The 18,191-nt window shown below is 50.3% G+C and overlaps 1 protein-coding gene across 3 annotated transcripts in view; it reads right to left on the reverse strand.

Moving 5' to 3' along the window:
• CSNK1D (casein kinase 1 delta) overlaps positions 1-7,524 on the reverse strand; it is a 60,548-nt gene extending 53,024 nt beyond the window's left edge. For all 3 annotated transcript variants that reach the window (XM_075014985.1, XM_075014986.1, XM_075014984.1), the window contains exon 1: positions 7,251-7,524. In XM_075014985.1, coding sequence (XP_074871086.1) covers positions 7,251-7,326 — 76 coding nt within the window. In that variant the 5' untranslated portion in view covers positions 7,327-7,524. The remainder of the gene's footprint in view (positions 1-7,250) is intronic.
• Positions 7,525-18,191: the final 10,667 nt, after the last annotated feature.

The raw sequence follows: 18,191 nt of genomic DNA on the forward strand, positions 1-18,191 counted from the left end.
TCATTTGCTATTTAGATATGAATTCTTCATTTTTGGGCTTTTAGACGTTCACCGTTTATCAAAAATAATTGGGAGGGGTTGTTTTTGTTTTAAAAAACTTTGCAATTATAGCATCAGGAGCCACAGAGAAGTCTTTAAAGAGGCACAAATGCAGCTCTGGAGCTGCAGGTTGCAGACCCCTGAAACGGGGAAGAGAATGGGGATGGGATAGGGAGATGACCTGGGGAGCGCGAATGGGTTAAGGTGCTGAGCTGGGGGTGGGTGATGGAATTTGAGGAGTTGAGGTTGGAGGGCTGATTTGGGAGGGGATGGGATGGGTGATGGACCTGGGGTAAGGGAGATAGAATGAGGGGCTAAGATAGGGGAGGGGAGATGGAACTGGGAGAAGGGGTGATAGGGCTGAGTGGAGGGTGGGCGAGGGTGAAAGAACTAGGTAAAGGGGCTGGGCTGAGGGGCAGAGATGGAGGAGGAGTGATGAATTGTGGGAGGGGTACTGGAATGCAGGGGTAGGACTGGTGGGTGGGGAGAGGGCAAAATGAAAGGGGAGATGTGACAATCATTCCCTGGCTTTTGCCATCTGCACTGTCCCCCACCAGCTAGGGTCCAGCTCAACATGTGGAGCTCACTGGGGAGGGGATGGCTAGGAGGGAGCCAGGGCAGGGCCATGACAGAAACCAGGACCCAGCAAAGGATGGCTGAGCTCAACCTGCGCCCTGGATGGGGATTAGGCCTTGCCATGGGAGTTTCATGGGACATCGACTGCTCCTTGGCCCTATGGAGAGATTGTTTCCCGCATCCACAGGGAGGTCTGGGAGGACCAGGCATGGGGGAAGTTGAGAAACTGGGGACTAGGGAAGACAGTGAGCAGGGGATGGAGAGGGAACTTGCAGGTCAGAACTCCTGGAGTCTGCTCCCTGGGCTGGGATGGGAAGGAAGGTGGGGGCTGGGGCCAGGCTGCCTCACCCCAGCTCTACCCTTGCTGTGCAACTTTGGCCCAATCACTGCAGGCCAGGCTTTTGTCAGTGCTCAGCTCCTTATATTCAAGCCAAGTGGTGTGCGCAGCAGGAGACTCCTCTTGATACTCAGGAGTGAGGAATTCTCAGTGTCTCAGTCTGTCCTCATGTGCTTCTCCCTTTCTCTGCCTCATGCCTCCCCAACTCTGCCAAAATGGGTTTGCAGCTCCTAATTCCAAGTGCAGCCTGCCGGCTTTGGAGCCTCAGCCCGGAGCAATCTTCTACTGTCCCCAAGCTTGAGCCCCCTCCACAGTCCTCTGGGGGCAAAGCCCTGGTGGAACATCAGGCACAGGCCCTGCATGTCCCTCAGAGAGACATGGCTTCCCCTTCATGGCCTCTTCCCACCAAGAGCCCCAGGTCCCCACAGCAAACATCACTTGGCCGCAGTTCTGTCCTCCCCTCCCTTCCCTGAGCCCAGCCAGAGACGTATGGGCCCATGTGATCAGCTCAGATTCACTCCTGCCCTCAGGCTGCTACCAAGAAGAAACCCCAATGAGTGGCCTGCCTGCAGGCCTGACCTCCCGGGATTCCCCAACGGTGGGAGGAGGATGGGCTGAGTAGCTGGGTCTCCCATGCATGCAGCCTGCCCCATCGGGGAGTGGGCTCTCTTGCACTTGTTTGGGGGGGTGGGGGGTACCTGGAGGCTAGGAGTGCACCCTGCATATGCAGGAATGCCCTGCCCCACAGGGTGCAATGTGACCCCCTCTGCACTCCAGATACTCTGTGGCTCCCCACCATGCTGGGCTGGAAAACTAGGCTCTGCTGTATTTGCCTGCTCTGGGCATCAGATTAAGGGGAGAAGCAGAGTGCTCTTTAAATCTCACTATTCGGACTGGGGTCCCATTAATTTTTTCCATCCTTAAAACAAGCGTCTTGTGTGAAAAGCAACATATATCACATGGGATTTCATGGGATTTTCCAGCCAAAACCCAGGAGGTAATTAAGAAGTGCCCCTTGACCCTTTCACTAAATGGTAATGCTCTGCATCTCTAGTTATTAGTTAATGATGCTGTTCTAAGTAGGACTATTAGTGACTTTGAAATGTATCACTCGTCCTCAGACTGTACACAGAGGTCAAAAGGTCAATTTTCAGCACTCAGCTTCAGATAGGTTGGTGACTCCTAACCTAGATCATTCTTCTTAGATGCTTATGTAACCCAGAGTCACCATTAGATTTGTTAAGGGTCACCAGCTGAGCAGTTCCCAGCTGCATGTGGCTGTTAAAAAAGCCATCTGCAGTTTCTTAACACTGCTGCCTTAAGCATATATCTATCAACAGAGATAGCTACTGGAGATGGCAGCTATCTCTATCAATAGAGGTAGCAATTACCTAATACCTAGGTGCTGAAAACTTAAAACACTTGAATTAATTGGTTTTAATGATTTACTTGCTGGGAGCAGGAAAGATGGTGGAGCTGCCCAGCCCTGGTGAAGAGGCTGCAGAAGGAGGTGGAGTGTCTAAGGCGGGGGCTGTTTAGGGCTGGAATCTAAGACTGGGGACTGTTTACGGCTACAGGGTGTGTGTGTCTAAGACTGAGGAAAGTTTGGGGCTGCAGGGGGTGTTCTTAGTCTAGGGGTGATTTGGGGCTGGGTGGGTGTGTGTAAGGCTAGGGAGGTCTCAGGCTGGGGGTAGTTTGAGGCTGCTGGGGCAGGGGGGGAGTTTACAGATGTCACATTAAAAAGTAGCCAACTGCAAGCACTGTACTTTCTTTTTGGATCCTATGCTTTTCCTGTAGCGTCTGAATATGCTGAATCTCAAAGCAATAAAGACTCTGTACAGTAATTTGCCACCAGGCCAATCTGTCCTGAATTAGAGTTTGTAGATAATTTGGAGATATGTCGCACGACTTCACATTGACCTTTAAGGTGTCTTTATAGCACTTACAGGCCATGTCTACACTAGCCCAAAACTTTGAAATGGCCATGTAAATGGCCATTTCAAAGTTTACTAATGAAGTGCTGAAATACATATTCAGCGCCTCATTAGCATGCGGGCGGCTGCGGCACTTTGAAATTGACGCGGCTCGCCACCGCGCAGCTAGTCCAGACAGGGCTCCTTTTCGAAAGGATCCCAGCTACTCTGAAGTCCCCTTATTCCTATGAGCAGATAGGAATAAGGGGACTTCGAAGTAGCTGGGGTCCTTTCGAAAAGGAGCCCGTCTGGACGAGCCGCGTCAATTTCGAAGTGCCGCAGCCGCCCGCATGCTAATGAGGCGCTGAATATGTATTTCAGCACTTTATTAGTAAACTTCGAAATGGCCATTTCCATGGCCATTTCAAAGTTTTGGGCTAGTGTAGACGTAGCCATAGTGACCACTAATAGGGTGACTTCCATGAGCAAGCTGGCCATAGAAGATCATCGTTGGTATCCATGTATCATCCATTCTCATTACGTGACCAATCCTGCAAACCTGTTCATAAGCATTTCTTAAGCTCAAGAACCTCTGTGTTAGGTGTTTTCCACTACCAATTCAGATGGGCGATCTTCCTCAAAAAGCGCATATGGAACTGACTGGGCTTGTCTACGCTAGCTCCCTCAACTAGGGTGTTGGGAGTTTATTAATGAAGTGCTGCGGTGCATATGCAGCACTTCATTAAGCAAATTTCACCCCCTGCGGCAACTTCGAAGTGCTGGCTTGCGCATAGCCGCGGCTCACCCGCTGGCACTTTGAAGTACCGGTGGGTGAGCTGCGGCTAGACGCGAGCCAGCACTTCGAAGTTGCCACAGGGGGTGGAATTTGCTTAATGAAGTGCTGCATATGCACCGCAGCACTTCATTAATAAACTCCCAACACCCTACTTACCATGCTCCCTTTGAAGTAGGGAGCTAGTGTAAATAAGCCCATTGAGTTTCAAAATATGGTAGCAATATATTGCCCATGCCATACTCCAAGCCATACAGCAGGATATTCAGAACAACTGCCTGATAAACTCCTTACTAAGGTAGCAGTTTAACACCATCATTGTTCCATAGGCATTTGGTCAATTTTCCAAAGGCAGTGCTGGCTTTGGGTAACTGAGCAGATATCATGATCCACGTTTATACCAGAAGACAGTACATTTCCAAGGTAGCAGAACTTGTTAACAGCCTTAAGGACTATAGCAGCAGCAGTGATCACTGGAGTGTTGGGCTCTTTCCAAACAGGCTGAGACATAACTTCTGTCTGTTTGAGGCTCACTGTGAATCTAAAGTGGTAAGCAGAAGTAAAAAAAATGATGAGAAAGCTCCTGCGCATCCTTCACTGAATGATCCAACAATGCACAGTCACTAGTAAATAGAAGCTCATGAATAGTTGCAGTAACCACTTGGTGCGAGCCTGAAGTCTCCAGAGACTGAAAATACTTCTGTCTGTTCAGAACTGAATAGGTATGCCCAATAGGCAGTCCTTAAAATCAACTAACAGCATCACTGAAAAGTAGATGTAACAGGAGAAGAGCAAGGACACATCCTTGTTTTGTACATTTTGCCATTTTAAAAAGTGCTGATGTCTCTCCATTGTTTAGGACACAACCAGACATATCATCATGAAAAGACTGAACAATGTTGATAAATTTTCCAGGACAGCCAATTCACCCAAGTATTTTCCAGAGCCCATTTCTGCTGATCATATCTAATGCCTTGGTCAAGTTGATAAAGATCACATAGAGGTCATGCTGTTCCTCTCTACATTTCTCTTGTATCTGCAATTATATCAGCAGTGTCTCAACCAGCACAAAATCAGCACTTAGAATAAGGAGTTGCCAAACTGACAAACATCATGCACAAATTTGAAATGAAGTGGGCCAAATTTTGCAATCACCAAGATGAGTTTAACTCCAAGGACTTTGACCTGGTATATTAAACTTTAGAACTGCTACCTATTTTAAGTTTGCTGTTCTCCTGTATCTGTATATTACCTATTCTCTGGACTGTTTAAAGCAATACCTGAGAATCCAAGCTACTTCCCCCTCTTTTTAGTTGAAATTGATTTAAACATCTTAAACCCCTAGTTTGTTCTCTTTAAATTCCCACTTCCAAGTTCTTTGGATTTTGAAATTTGCCCCCAACTCAAACACAGCCAGTTGGGCATGACACTAAATATTGACGATCTGAGGGAGAAGAAACAGAATCTGAAAGCACAGAATGGATGAGGAAGAACTGTTGACTCCTTTCTGAAAGGTGTCATTTGAAGGGCTTATTTAGGTTACTATGACCTCCCAGCACAACCTATAATTTCAGTGAATGTGGATAAGGCAGGGAAAAATATAAAAATCCCAATTTAAAATTTAGGTGGAAGTTTAAAAATCTAGCCAGTGAATACTTAAACTAAGGATGTTAATGTTCAATCACTTAATCAGTAAGCTTCATCCTAACCAGCAGCCACAGAGGCTGCTTCAACCCAGCTCCCCCAGTAATGTAGATGATCACTTAGTGCAGGTCTAGGTTAGGAAATACAGGAGTAATATCCCACTTGTGCAGCTCCACCACTAGAAGCTCTTCTACAGATTTGCTATCTGATATGGATGACAAGCACTGGCTTGCTCTCTTTTATCTACCACAGTTCCTAAATGGAACACCATCAGACCTGAATTACTATGAGAATGCCAACTCAAATGCTTCTGTTGATCTTATCAAAACAAAAAGGCAGTCCAGTAGCACTTTAAAGACTAACAAAATAATTTATTCGATGGTGAGCTTTCATGGGACAGACCCACTTCTTCAGTCCACAGCCATACCAGAATAGACTCAATATTTAAGGCACAGAGAACCAAAAATTGTTATCAAGATTAACAAATCAGATACAGCAAGCTTACACTTTTTCTGATTTGTCAACCTTGATAACAATTTTTGGTTCTCTATGCCTTAAATATTGAGTATGTTCTGGTATGGCTATGGACTGAAGAAGTGGGTCTGTCCCACCTAATAAATTATTTTATTAGTATTTGAAGTGCTACTGGACTGCCTTTTTGTTTTGACAGAATATAGACTAACATGGCTATCTCTTGCGTGTTGAATAGTAACAGAGAGTAAGCCGTGACAGTCTATACACTAAATATTCTGGTCTGGATATGGTCTGAAGAAGTGGGTCTGTCCCACGAAAGCTCACCTAATAAACTACTTTGCTAGTCTTTAAAGTGCTACTTGACTGCTTTTTGTTTTGATGCCTCTCTCTGTTTCTGCTGATCTTAGGTACAGCAGCACTACATAGTGAGAGAGACAGTCTCTTACAGTAGGCAGGTGTCAAATGACCTAGCTCAAAACCATCCACTTTGACTCCACCAAGAAACCCACAGGCAGCTAGTGCAGAATCCAGACAACTGGTATTACACATACATAGCACAGAAGAATACATTAATTTGCGTACAGATTAGTTTAATGGAGCTGACACACTCATACACAAACCAGCGATAATTTTTTTAGCTTAGGTATACATCTAAATTTCCCAGTAGTGTTTGCAGGAAAGTATGTTTTTCTGGCTCATCTGTGGAAGGCTACCCCATTTTTTGAAAGTAGACACCTATAACAACAATATATGGAATATATTTTTCAGACACAGGTGAGCGTTACCAAAATGGAACAGCCTTCCAAAATACAAAATTCAGAGATCTTGCCTTCAGAACACATTAAAAATGTGTTTAAAAAGATGTATTTTCTCAAATCTGCTTACAATTTAAATTAATATAATCTGGAGGCCACAGTCTGTACTGTTAGGTTCTGTGTGAGCACAAAGGAAAAAAGCTTAAGCTCTGAACAGCTGACACCTAAGACAGGGTTAAGTGACTGAAATACAGAGTCACAAAAACAGTCCCATAACCCAGTTACCTTATAAGGATTTAAAAACGGGAGTGGGGTGGGTTTTTTTGTCCTAATCATCATTAGTTGGCCAATTTCTTACAGGCCAACCAGAAATGTACATTTAGTCACGGCAGTTTTGTCAACTCTATAGCTATTACAGTGCTATCTAGCATCGATGTTGCCGCTTCATTTTCAAGTCACTTTACAGAGTCATCAACCTGGCTGCCAACCCCGTCTAAGTCAGAGCAAGAGCCTTCCACGCGAATTAAGTTTGCCCGCGGTTACTGAACACTTGGGGCATTTTTCTAGCAGCAGAGCAACTCGGGGAGCACCGGGAGATAAACTGACATCGCCTCCCCACCACTCAGGCGTGCTCTTCGGAGAGCCCGCAGTACCGGAGCATCCCCAGACCACGGGACAGGCCCAGAAGCCCCAGACAGCAGCTCGCGCCCACGCCTCACCTAGGTAAATATCCCCGAAAGAGCCGCTCCCGATCTTCCGGCCCAGCCGGTATCGGTTCCCGACTCTCAGCTCCATGGCCGCGGCGCAGACCAGCTGCTCTGCCCCCACACGCTGGCCCTCGCGGGTACCAGATCAGAACCCGGCAGATCTGGTCACCATCGCAGCTCCTGCTCCCACCGCTCGAAGCCAGGGAGACGAGCAAACAGCGATGCTCCAGCGCGGATGGACGCGGATTCCCAGGAGTCCCGGAACTCTTCAGTGTCCCCGGGCCCAAGCCGCCATACTGTGTGACCTCACTTCCTTAGCAACGTGGGGCGGAGCTCATAGGCAGGGAGGGGGCTTCAAAGAGCGGCCCGGAACGAGTTAGACCACAGGCTCCGAACCAGAGCCCCATCTGTGAGCTGCATGTAACCCGGCCTCGACGATAACGCGCTGGAGTGCGGCCTGGCAGGGGCACTATAACACCCAGTGGAACTGTGTGCCAGTCAGGGGCTCTAGGCTTCCCTAGCACACTGGTGCTAGTGCTACCCTAGAACCTTTCCTCCTCCTTCTCTGCATGCACCCCCTCTGAAAACACCCAGTTAACTTTTGGCTTTAATAATTAAAACTATTGATCCCAGATTCATTTGGAGGTATATTTTCTTTATAAAGGATGAACTCTCCAGTCCAGCACCCTCGAGAGCTGTCTGGTGCCAAATGAGAGAATTTGTCAAATCATGGGAGGTCAGCATTGTCTAGCAGCATTAGCAACACTTCTGTGGCATGCTGGGCTCTTAGAAGACATTTAGGCTGTGTCTACACTAGCTCAAAAGTTTGAAATGGCCGTGCAAATGGCCATTTCGAAGTTTACTAATGAAGCACTGAAATATATATTCAGTGCCTCATTAGCATGCCAGCAGCCGTGGCACTTTGAAATTGATGCAGCTCGCCACTGTGCGGCTGGTCTAGATGGGGCTCCTTTTCGAAAGGACCCCAGCAACTTTGAAATCCCCTTATTCCTAACAGCAGATTGATGCGAGCTGCATCAATTTCGAAGAGCCATGGCTGCTGGCATTCTAATGAGGCGCTGAATATGTATTTCAGCGCTTCATTAGTAAACTTCGAAATGGCCATTTGCATGGTCATTTCGAAGTTTTGGGCTAGTGTAGACGTAGCGTTAGAGGTAAATTAGAGCTAAATAACAACAAAGAACACTGAGCTACAGGGCTGGTGTCTGTAAACAAACTTTATGGAAGTATGTTAAACACCACAAGCAGACATGCAGCTAACTAAAATCATACAGGACGATGGATGTTGGCAGTGCCAGATTAGGGCCAACCTATGTCAACAGATCAAGGCTAGGTGCCTTCAGGAATGAATGATGCAAGAATGGAGTTTCCTTTTCTTTATTTTAGTTATCGAAGACTACATAATATTTTCACATACTATGAAATAACGTATTTTAGAGCTATTACGAATGCCATTGCAGAACTGAGTTGGTTTGCATGCTCTTTGGCTTCAGTGAGTTGGGCCGTGGTTTCACTCCATGAGATTGTTCCTACTGATGTAAATAGACTTCACATTGCAGACACAAAAAGAGATTCAGTAGCTTCCATCTGTGTTGCTTGAAATCCATACTAGGCATCACCTGGCTAGATAAAATCATCAATGAAGCAGTGCTAATGATTATTCAAGTTGGTGATCTGATCTGGAGACAAGCATTGCAGAGGAATGGTTCTCTAGACAAAAGAAACAGACAAAGGAAAAACAGGCAACTAGCCATGGTCAATAGGAAACTTCCTTTTGTTACACTTTGGCTGTGTCTACACGTGCACGCTACTTCGAAGTAGAGGCACTAACTTCGAAATAGCACCCGTCGCGGCTACACGCGTCGGGCACTATTTCGAAGTTAACTTCGATGTTAGGCAGCGAGACGTCGAAGTCGCTAACCTCATGAGGGGATCGGAATAGCGCCCTACTTCGACGTTCAACGTCGAAGTAGGGACTGTGTAGACGATCTGCGTCCCGCAACGTCGAAATTGTGGGGTCCTCCATGGCAGCCATCAGCTGGGGGGTTGAGAGACGCTGTCTCTCCAGCCCGTGCGGGGCTCTATGGTCACCGTGTGCAGCAGCCTTTAGCCCAGGGCTTCTGGCTGCTGCTGCTGCAGCGGGGGATTCATGCTGCATGCACAGGGTCTGCAACTCGTTGTCGGCTCTGTGGATCTTGTGCTGTTTAGTGCAAGTGTGTCTGGGAGGGGCCCTTTAAGGGAGCGGCTGGCTGTTGAGTCCGCCCTGTGACCCTGTCTGCAGCTGTGCCTGGCACCCTTATTTCGATGTGTGCTACTGTGGCGTGTAGACATTCCCTCGCAGCGCCTATTTCGATGTGGTGCTGCGCAACGTCGATGTTGAACATCGACGTTGGCAGCCCTGGAGGACGTGTAGACGTTATTCATCGAAATAGCCTATTTCGATGTCGCCACATCGAAATAGGCTACTTCGATGTAGGCTTCACGTGTAGACGTAGCCTTTATATGATAAATCCATTTGTCCAGAATTGGCATTTATAGTAATCAGAAAAGCTGCAACACCCATCTGTGACCTCACACCTGACATAACCAAACATCTGTAAAGATGAAAGGCGTCATTTTATAAATTGGACCAGGAATTCAACCTAGTAATGAACATCATGGTGTAAGGCAGGCGTCTTGGGCTGGGTGGGGTGCCACAGTGAAAGTCTGAAATTACAGTAAATAACAGTGTGCTAGCACACGTGAACCAGAATAGGCAATTGGAAAGTCTAATTGTATTGCCCAAACATGCGGGGGCCATCAGCCAATGTAGGCTCTGGGACCAATGTGGGTCCCAGTTCCATGCCTTAGAAGGGGGGACAAAAGGTGGAAGGGGTGGGGCCAAGGGAAATCAGCCCTTAGTTCCTCTTACACAAACAGCCACGTGGAGTGTTGAAACGGCGGACCACGGTACTTCAACGTGCCCTGGGTTGTCCCCCCACTGTCAGTCGGCCTGCCCCAAAATGAGCAAAAAGTAAATGTGATAGAAATGACAAAAAAAATGTGACAGTTTTTCAAATTTATAGTCTTAATAATCTAGAAACACTTCCAGAGTGGAAAAAAGCAGTCCAGTAGCACTTTAAAGACTAACAAAATAATTCATTAGGTGATGAGCTTTCGTGGGACAGACCCACTTCTTCAGAGTATGGCTATGATCTGAAGAAGTGGGTCTGTCCCACGAAAACTCATCACCTAATAAATTATTTTGTTAGTCTTTTGCTATGTCTACACTGGGATGGTACATCGAAATAGCTTATTTCAATGTAGCGAAAATGAAATAAGCTATTTCGACGAGTAGCGTCTACACGTCCTCCAGGGCTGGTGCCGTCAACGTTCAATGTTGACGTAGGACAGCACTACATTGAAATAGGCGCTGCAGGGGAGCGTCTACACACAAAAGCGGCCCAAATCGCAATAAGGGTGCCAGGAAAAGCTGCGGACAGGGTCACAGGGTGGACTAGCACTTCCGGGACAAGAGCAAGCTGCTCCCTTAAAGGGCCCCTCCCAGACACACTCAGCCTGCACAGCACGCAGTCTGCAGAGCCACAAGCACGCACACCCCATGTAAGCAGCATGGACCCCCAGCAGCAGCAGCAGCAGCAGCAGCAGCAGCAGCAGCCAGAGGCCCACACACCCGCCCCTGGAGCAGTGGCCGCCCTGCTCAGAGCCATGGAGGAGGCAGCTCAGCATCTTTTATTTGAGGAAGATGAGCTGTCCTCGTGGGATGAAGAAGCAGCCCCAGACCTTGCTGCCCTCCCAGCCTCCCCCCACCGGACAAGCTGCTGGCTATGGAGGTACCCCACTAGCACGGACTGGTGGGAGTGGCTGGTGCTTGGTGAGTGCGACAACGACCGCTGGCTCCGGAATTTCTGGATGAGCCGCCAGACATTCCTTGAGCTCTGCCAGTGGCTTACCCCTGCCTTACGGCACCAGGACACCCTCATGCGACGTGCCCTCACCGTTGAGAAGTGGGTCGGAATCGTTGTCTGGAAGCTGGCCACTCCAGACAGCTACTGATCCATAGGGCAGCAGTTCAGCATGGGCAAGGCCACCATCGGGGCTGTCGTCATGGCGGTAAGAGGACCCAGGGGGAGCGGGGAGCCCAGGGGCGGCGGGTGCCCAGGGATGAGAGGGAGCTCGGGGAAGACGGGGAGCCCAGGGGAGGGAGCCCTGGGGGGAGGGGGAGCCCTGGGGGGAGGGCCAGACACACCCTGTACACCCCTCACAGGTGCTCTCTCCTGTCCTTCCCCTGCAGGTGGTCTGCGCAATCAATGCCCTGCTCCTCCACAGGCTCGTGCGCCTTGGGGACCCGGATGCCGCCATCGCAGGGTTTGCCAGCCTGGGCTTCCCTAATTGCTTTGGGGCTCTAGATGGGACCCATATCTCCATCCGTGCCCCAGAGCACAGCAGAGGATGCTTCCTGAATAGAAAGGGCTACCATTCCGTGGTCCTCCAGGCCTTGGTGGACAGCCGGGGCCACTTCTTGGACATTTATGTTGGCTGGCCTAGCAGCACCCACGACACCCGGGTGTTCAGAAATTTGGGCTTGTGCCGCCAGCTGGAGGCAGGAACCTACATCCCCCAGCGGGAGATCCCATTGGGGGACACCACCATGCCCCTCTGCATATCAGTGCCACCCAGGAGCGGTTCAACACCCGCTTGAACCATGTGCGCCAGGTGGTCGAGCGGACTTTCGGCCTCCTCAAAGGGCGCTGGAGGTGTTTCCTTACCCGCCTGGATGCAGGGCTTGCCAACATCCCCCAGGTTGTGGGCATGTGCAGCGCACTCCACAACCTGGTGGAGAGCAAGGGAGAGGCATTCTTCCAGGGCTGGGCTGTGGAGGCTGGCAGGGCCGACACCCAGCCACCTGCTGCCCCCAGTCGCCAAGTTGACCCTGAGGGGATCCGGGCCCATTTTGAGCAGGCTGCGGGGTGAACGCTGACAGGGCCAGCTGCTGGTGAGACACCCACTGCCCCCCCACATCCCCCACAGCACTACCTGCCCCCACGCCCAGACCACTGAGCACCAGATAGCACACACCACCCACACACTTCTTTTGTAAATAAACCAACACCTTTTTTTTTTTTAAACAAAACAATGAACTCAACATTAAAGAAGGGGGAACTATGTACAGGGGGGCAGCTACTAAAGGGGGGGGTGGAACAAATAAACTATTTACAAAGATGGGGAGAATATGTACAAAGGTGGGGGGGCAACGTCCTTGGCCTTTCACCCCTATTGTCCAGTGCCTGGCGTGGGGGGGCACGACCCACATCTGGGCTGGAGGCCCTGTCGAGGCTGGGTGGGGGCCGGGAGAACCGGCAGATATGGCCAGGCTGGGTCCTGAGGCCCGTGGTCCCCCTCGGCAGCAGGCTCCAGGACAGCTGCTGGTGGAGGGCGGCTTGGAGGGACAGCAGGCGGAGCGACGGGGGAGGGGCCAAGTGCTCCGCAAGCTGCTCAAAGGTCTGCATGAAAGCCCCCCAGGCCTCCTGGTGCCAGGCCAGCGCTCGCTTCTGCAGGTGGAGCCGCTGCTCCTCCACCTGCAGGTGGCACTCAGACACCTCCAACTGATGCTGGAGGGTGGCGAGGAGCTGGGGGTCAGTGGACGCCTGGGGATGGCTGTGGCACTGTCAGGCTTGTCCTGGGGCCCGTCCGGGCTCTGCTGCTGGGCTGGCCTGCTGCGATGGCCCCGGTGGGCTGTCCAGCATGACGGATGCAGCGCCTGTGCTCTTGGGGCCCTCAGATGGTGCAGCTGTGGAACAGAGGGAGGAAGAGTGGAGACAGCCATTGGTCTGGGCCCTGACCTGTGGCCCATGTCCCCCCACCCCTCTGCTGCTGGTTCCCCATCCCTGTCCCCCAGAGATGCTGATGATGATGATGGGTGTGCTATCCCCTCCCAGGGGGAACCTCTAGGTTCCATTCCCCCCATCCCCAGGGATGGGCCATGGTGCTGTCCTGCTGGGGGGCAGGGGCTGATGGACTCTTCTGAGGGACATGCCACTGCTGTCCTCGGGGCCATGGTCATCTGGGTGTGTTCAGGGCCCTGGTCATGTCCCTTGTCCCTGCCCCTTAACCCTGGGGGTGTGCACTGGGGTACATACCTGACGGTCTGCTCCCACAGTTGGGGGACACCCATCGGGCGGATGGCCTGCTGGAGCTGTGGGAGGGGTGGTCTATGAGCAGCCCCCCATTGCTGGAGGCCTCCTCCTCCTGCTGTGCTGCCCCAGGGGTGGGCTCCTGTGGGGGCTCCTGGGGTGTAGGGCTGGCCTCCGGGCCAGACACTATCTCCGGGGTCTGCTGGGGCTCGTCGGCTGAGGTGTCAAGGGTGGCCGGGGGGAGGAGGCATACCGGGGGCCAAGGATTTCCCTGAGCTCCCTGTAAAAGGGGCAAGCAGTGGGGGTGGCCCCAGATTGGCTGGCCATGTCCCGGGCCTGGGCGTAACCCTGCCACACCTCCTTCACCTTACTCCTGACGTTGTCAGGAGTGCAGACAGGGTGACTCCGGGCAGCCAGGCCCTTGGCCAGCCGAGCGAACGCATCTGTGTTCCGCCGCTTGCTCCACATTACCTGGAGCACCTCCTCCTCTCCCCAGAGCCCCAGCAGGTCCCGGATCTCGGCCTCCGACCAGGAGGGGCCCTGCTGCCTCTTCCCCTGCTGGCTGGGTGGCTGGCTGGCTGGGAGCCCTGGGTCCCCTGGGGGTGGGGGTGCCCAATGGGCGCTTGGGGGGTTGGCTGGATGCCACGGGTGCTGGGTGGTGGGTTGGGGCTCGTGAGAACGTGCAGGCTGGGCACGTATTTGTGCTGCTGCCTGCACGCGCTCTCAGCTTCCTGCACAGGAAATAAGGGGGCGGGGAGCTTTAAGGGGCTGCTGCACACGGTGACCATAGAGCTCAGGGGCTGGACAGAGCGTCTCTCAACCCCTCAGCTGATGGCCGCCATGGAGGACCCCGCTATTTCAATGTTGCAGGACGCGGATTGTCTACACGTGCCCTACTTCGACATTCAACGTCGAAGTAGGGCACTATTCCCATCTCCTGATGAGGACAGCGACTTCGACGTCTCGCCACCTTACGTCGATTTCAACTTTGAAATAGCGCTCAGCACGTATAGACGCGGCGGGCGCTATTTCGAAGTTGGCCCGGCTACTTCGAAATAGCCGGCTACTGTAGACGCGACTTTTAAAGTGCTACTGGACTGCTTTTTTGTTTTGATAGTATATAGACTAGGACGACTATCTCTGTTACTATTCCAGAGTGGAGTGGTTTATATCAAAGTGAGTTAAATTAGCAAGCAAGAAACTTTGTTAGATCATAGATTTGAATCACACTTTGCATTTGTATCTTTTAGTTATTTTACTAAAGAATTAAAAAACAGCCCTGTAGCACCTTAAAGTCTAACACATTTATTAGGTAATGAACTTTTGTGGGTAAGACCCACTTCTTCAGATTATTGGAGTAGATTATTAGAATCCAGGGTTTACAGAGTGGGGTGGGGATGCGGGAGGAAGAACAAAGGAAGAAGAAAAAGGGGTTACCTGTTACTAGTAAAACCTACAGCTGAAGCGAAGTAAGATGTGTGCCCCTCCTGCGAATATCAAAGGTGAGCAAATTGCCCTTGTAATGCATAATTAATCTGTTAAAGCCTTATTTAAATGTGTCAAATTTGCAAATGAATTCCAATTCAGATGTCTCTCTCTGTAATCTTGTGGTAAAATCCTTTAAAATCCTTTTGAAGAAGAATGGGTACTTTTAAATCCATGACTGCAGTGTTTCCCAAAGGGTGGTATGCAACAGGATTTCAAGGGATACATGGCAGAAAATAAATTATTAAAAATCAGGAGATACGCACTGGGACGGCACTGGGAGAGCAGGTACACCAATAAAACTGAAGTCCCAAAAGGGGTACATGAGTGTGTTAAATTTGGGAAACACTGCATTACTGAATGTCCAGAAAGGTTGAAGTGTTTCCCTGTAGGTTTGTGTGTGTTCCAATTCCTGATGTTGTATTTATGTCTATTCTTCCTTTGGCACAGAGAGTGTCAGGTTTGTTTGATGTACGTCGTAGGGGGCATTGCTGGCATAAGGTGGCGTATTAGTGGATGTGTAGGTGTACAAGCCACTGTTGGTGGGGTTCATGTGGTTAGGTCCAGTGATGGTATCACTAGTATAGAGATATGAACAGAGTTGGTGACGCAATTTGTTGCAGGGATAGGTTCCTGGGTTAGTGTTTCTGTGGTATGGTGTGTGGCTGCTGGTTAGTATTTTTTCGAGTTTCAGTGGCTGTCCGTAGGAGAGGACAGGCCTGTCACCCAAGGTCTGTGAGAATGAGGGATTGTGTTCCTTTGTAGGTTGTCAGTGATGCAATGGAGAGGTTTAAGTTGAGGACTATATGTGCTGACAAGTGGTGTTCTGTTATTTTCCTTATTGGGCCTGTAACCCTTCTGTTAACGCCAGATGCCTGCCAGAAGGGCCGGGTTCAACTCTTGTGGGGTTTCCCTATCAAGGATACAATCAACCGGCTCGAGCCCCCACCCAGTGGCCTGGGACAATTTCACCTCCGTGCTGGGTGCCTGTAAGGCGGTTCTCCCCCCCCTCGCAAGCACAGAGTCTGAGATAGAAATGGCTTGTTTAATGACCGTAACCTACCCCAAGGTTACAGCGACAGATGCAGTATATCTCAGCACAGAAGAGACAAAACCCCTTTTACCCAGATACCATCCCCATATGCAGTAGAACCCAGTCTCTTGCTGGGGCTCTTGGCCCTTTTCCACACACACACACAGTTACAGGGTGTACCCTCTGCGGTGCAGTCCCAAACTCAAAGCCCACAGATACATCACCAGGGCAATACTAGCTGTCCACTTGTCTGTAGCCTCCCCTTGCTGTCACCAGCCGTCTGCCAGTCGCCGTCGTCCGCCGCCGCCGCTCCTACCGGCCGCCCGCCGGTCACCGTTGTCTACCGCCGCCGCCACCGCTCCTACCAGCCGCCCGCTGGTCCTGCTGTTGTCCGCCGGTCCTAACCCCACTGCTTGGGATTGCCCTAAGGCAGAACCCAGTGATTTCAGCTCTGTGTGGCCTCAGCTGCCACTCTGTGATTTCAGCTCTTGGTATCTCTAGTGTGGGGTTTCCCAAACACCCTAATATCCAGCTCTATCTTTTTAACAGGTGGGGAGGGTTAGTCAAGCCAGGCTTATAGCTATATGGCCAAGGCATAGGCAGGGCCAAGGCACTCAGCAAGCTGGCTCAACCCATACCCTCCCCTTGCTCTCTCACAATGCTTTAAACCAGGGAGCCCTGTGTAATCAATGTCTTACACAGCTAAGGCGACTGCCCTGTCCCCCACAACAACCCAGAGCATTGGTGAGATCTCACAACTCCCACCTTAAATGTCAGCTTAAATTGTGATTTTACAACTACATGTTTACAATAGACCAAATCTCATGGTTTACTTGCTACCCATTAGGCTTTGCCTGAAAAGGTATCACACATGCACACCTTTTGCATTCTCATGCAGATGACCTCTGGGAGACTCATTCCTCCCAGCCTTCAGCAGCACTGCATTCCTTCTGCCACATTCCCTACGGGCCTATAACGAAGTAGGTGACTTCTGGGTACTCTGTCAATCTTTCTTTATTTCCCCAGGTGTGTAATTAAGTTTTACGAATGCTTGATAAAGATCTTGTAGGTTTTTGTCTTTCTTGGTGGGATTGGAGCAGATACAGTTGTATTTGAGAGCTTGGCTGCAGACAGTGGGTCATGTGATATGTCTTTGATGGACGCTGGAGGCATGCTATATAAACCCTGGATTCTAATTGCCTACTCTAAAAATCTGAAGAAGTGGGTCTTACCGACAAAAACTCATTACCTAATAAATTTGTTAGTCTTTAAGGTGCTACAGAACTACTTGTTATTTGAGAAGCTACAGAATAACACAGCTACCCCTCAGAAACTATTTCTTAAGGAAGTTTGCCTCACTAGTTGCTAACCATAAGAACAATACAGGGAGCTTTTACATTCAGTTTGGTTGGTGGGGGGAGGGTTTGCTACCCAGCTGGTTTTATTGTAGCTGTACACATTTAGTTAAACACTAATATAACTTTATATTTTTTTCAGGTTCTTAATTTTTACATTTTGTTATAACATGATGAATGATACGTTTCTAATTTACTACTACTACGCACACCAAAATGCAAGTCTACAGAGCCTGCATCCTTAGCACCCTCCTTTATGGCAGCGAGACTTGGACCCTGTATGCCCACCAGGAAAAGAGGCTGAACGTCTTCCACTTGTGCTGCTTCAGGTGCATCCTTGGAATATCGTGGAAGGACAGAGTGACCAACACTGCCATCCTCGAGCAAGCTGGAATCCCAACCATGCACACCCTCCTCAGGCAGCTTCGGCTCCGCTGGCTTGGCCACGTCCACAGGATGAATGATGGAAGGATTCCAAACGACATCCTGTATGGTGAGCTAGCCTCTGGCAAAAGACCTCCCGGACGCCCCCAGTTGCGCTGCAAAGATGTCTGCAAGAGAGACCTCAGAGAGGTAGACATCGAGCTGGACAACTGGGAAGAACTAGCAGACGACCGCAGCAGATGGAGGCAGGGATTACACAAGGGCCTTCAGAAGGGCGAGATGAAGATCAGACAGCTAGCAGAGGAGAAGCCAGCACACAGAAAGCACACTAAGGATTTGCCAGACACCCACCACATCTGCAAGAGATGCAGCAAGGACTGTCACTCTCGTGTGGGCCTTCCCAGTTCACCCTGTCCTGTACCCCAAGTGCTACCTTCCCCCCTCCATGCTTGCACAGGTAAGGACCCTTCAACCACCATTTTCCACCTCAACAATCTCCAGCCTATACCAACCTGGAGCTCCCAGTCCATCCCACCACCAC

Source organism: Carettochelys insculpta, chromosome 20 (assembly GCF_033958435.1).
Source record: "Carettochelys insculpta isolate YL-2023 chromosome 20, ASM3395843v1, whole genome shotgun sequence".
Lineage (NCBI taxonomy): Eukaryota > Metazoa > Chordata > Testudines > Carettochelyidae > Carettochelys > Carettochelys insculpta.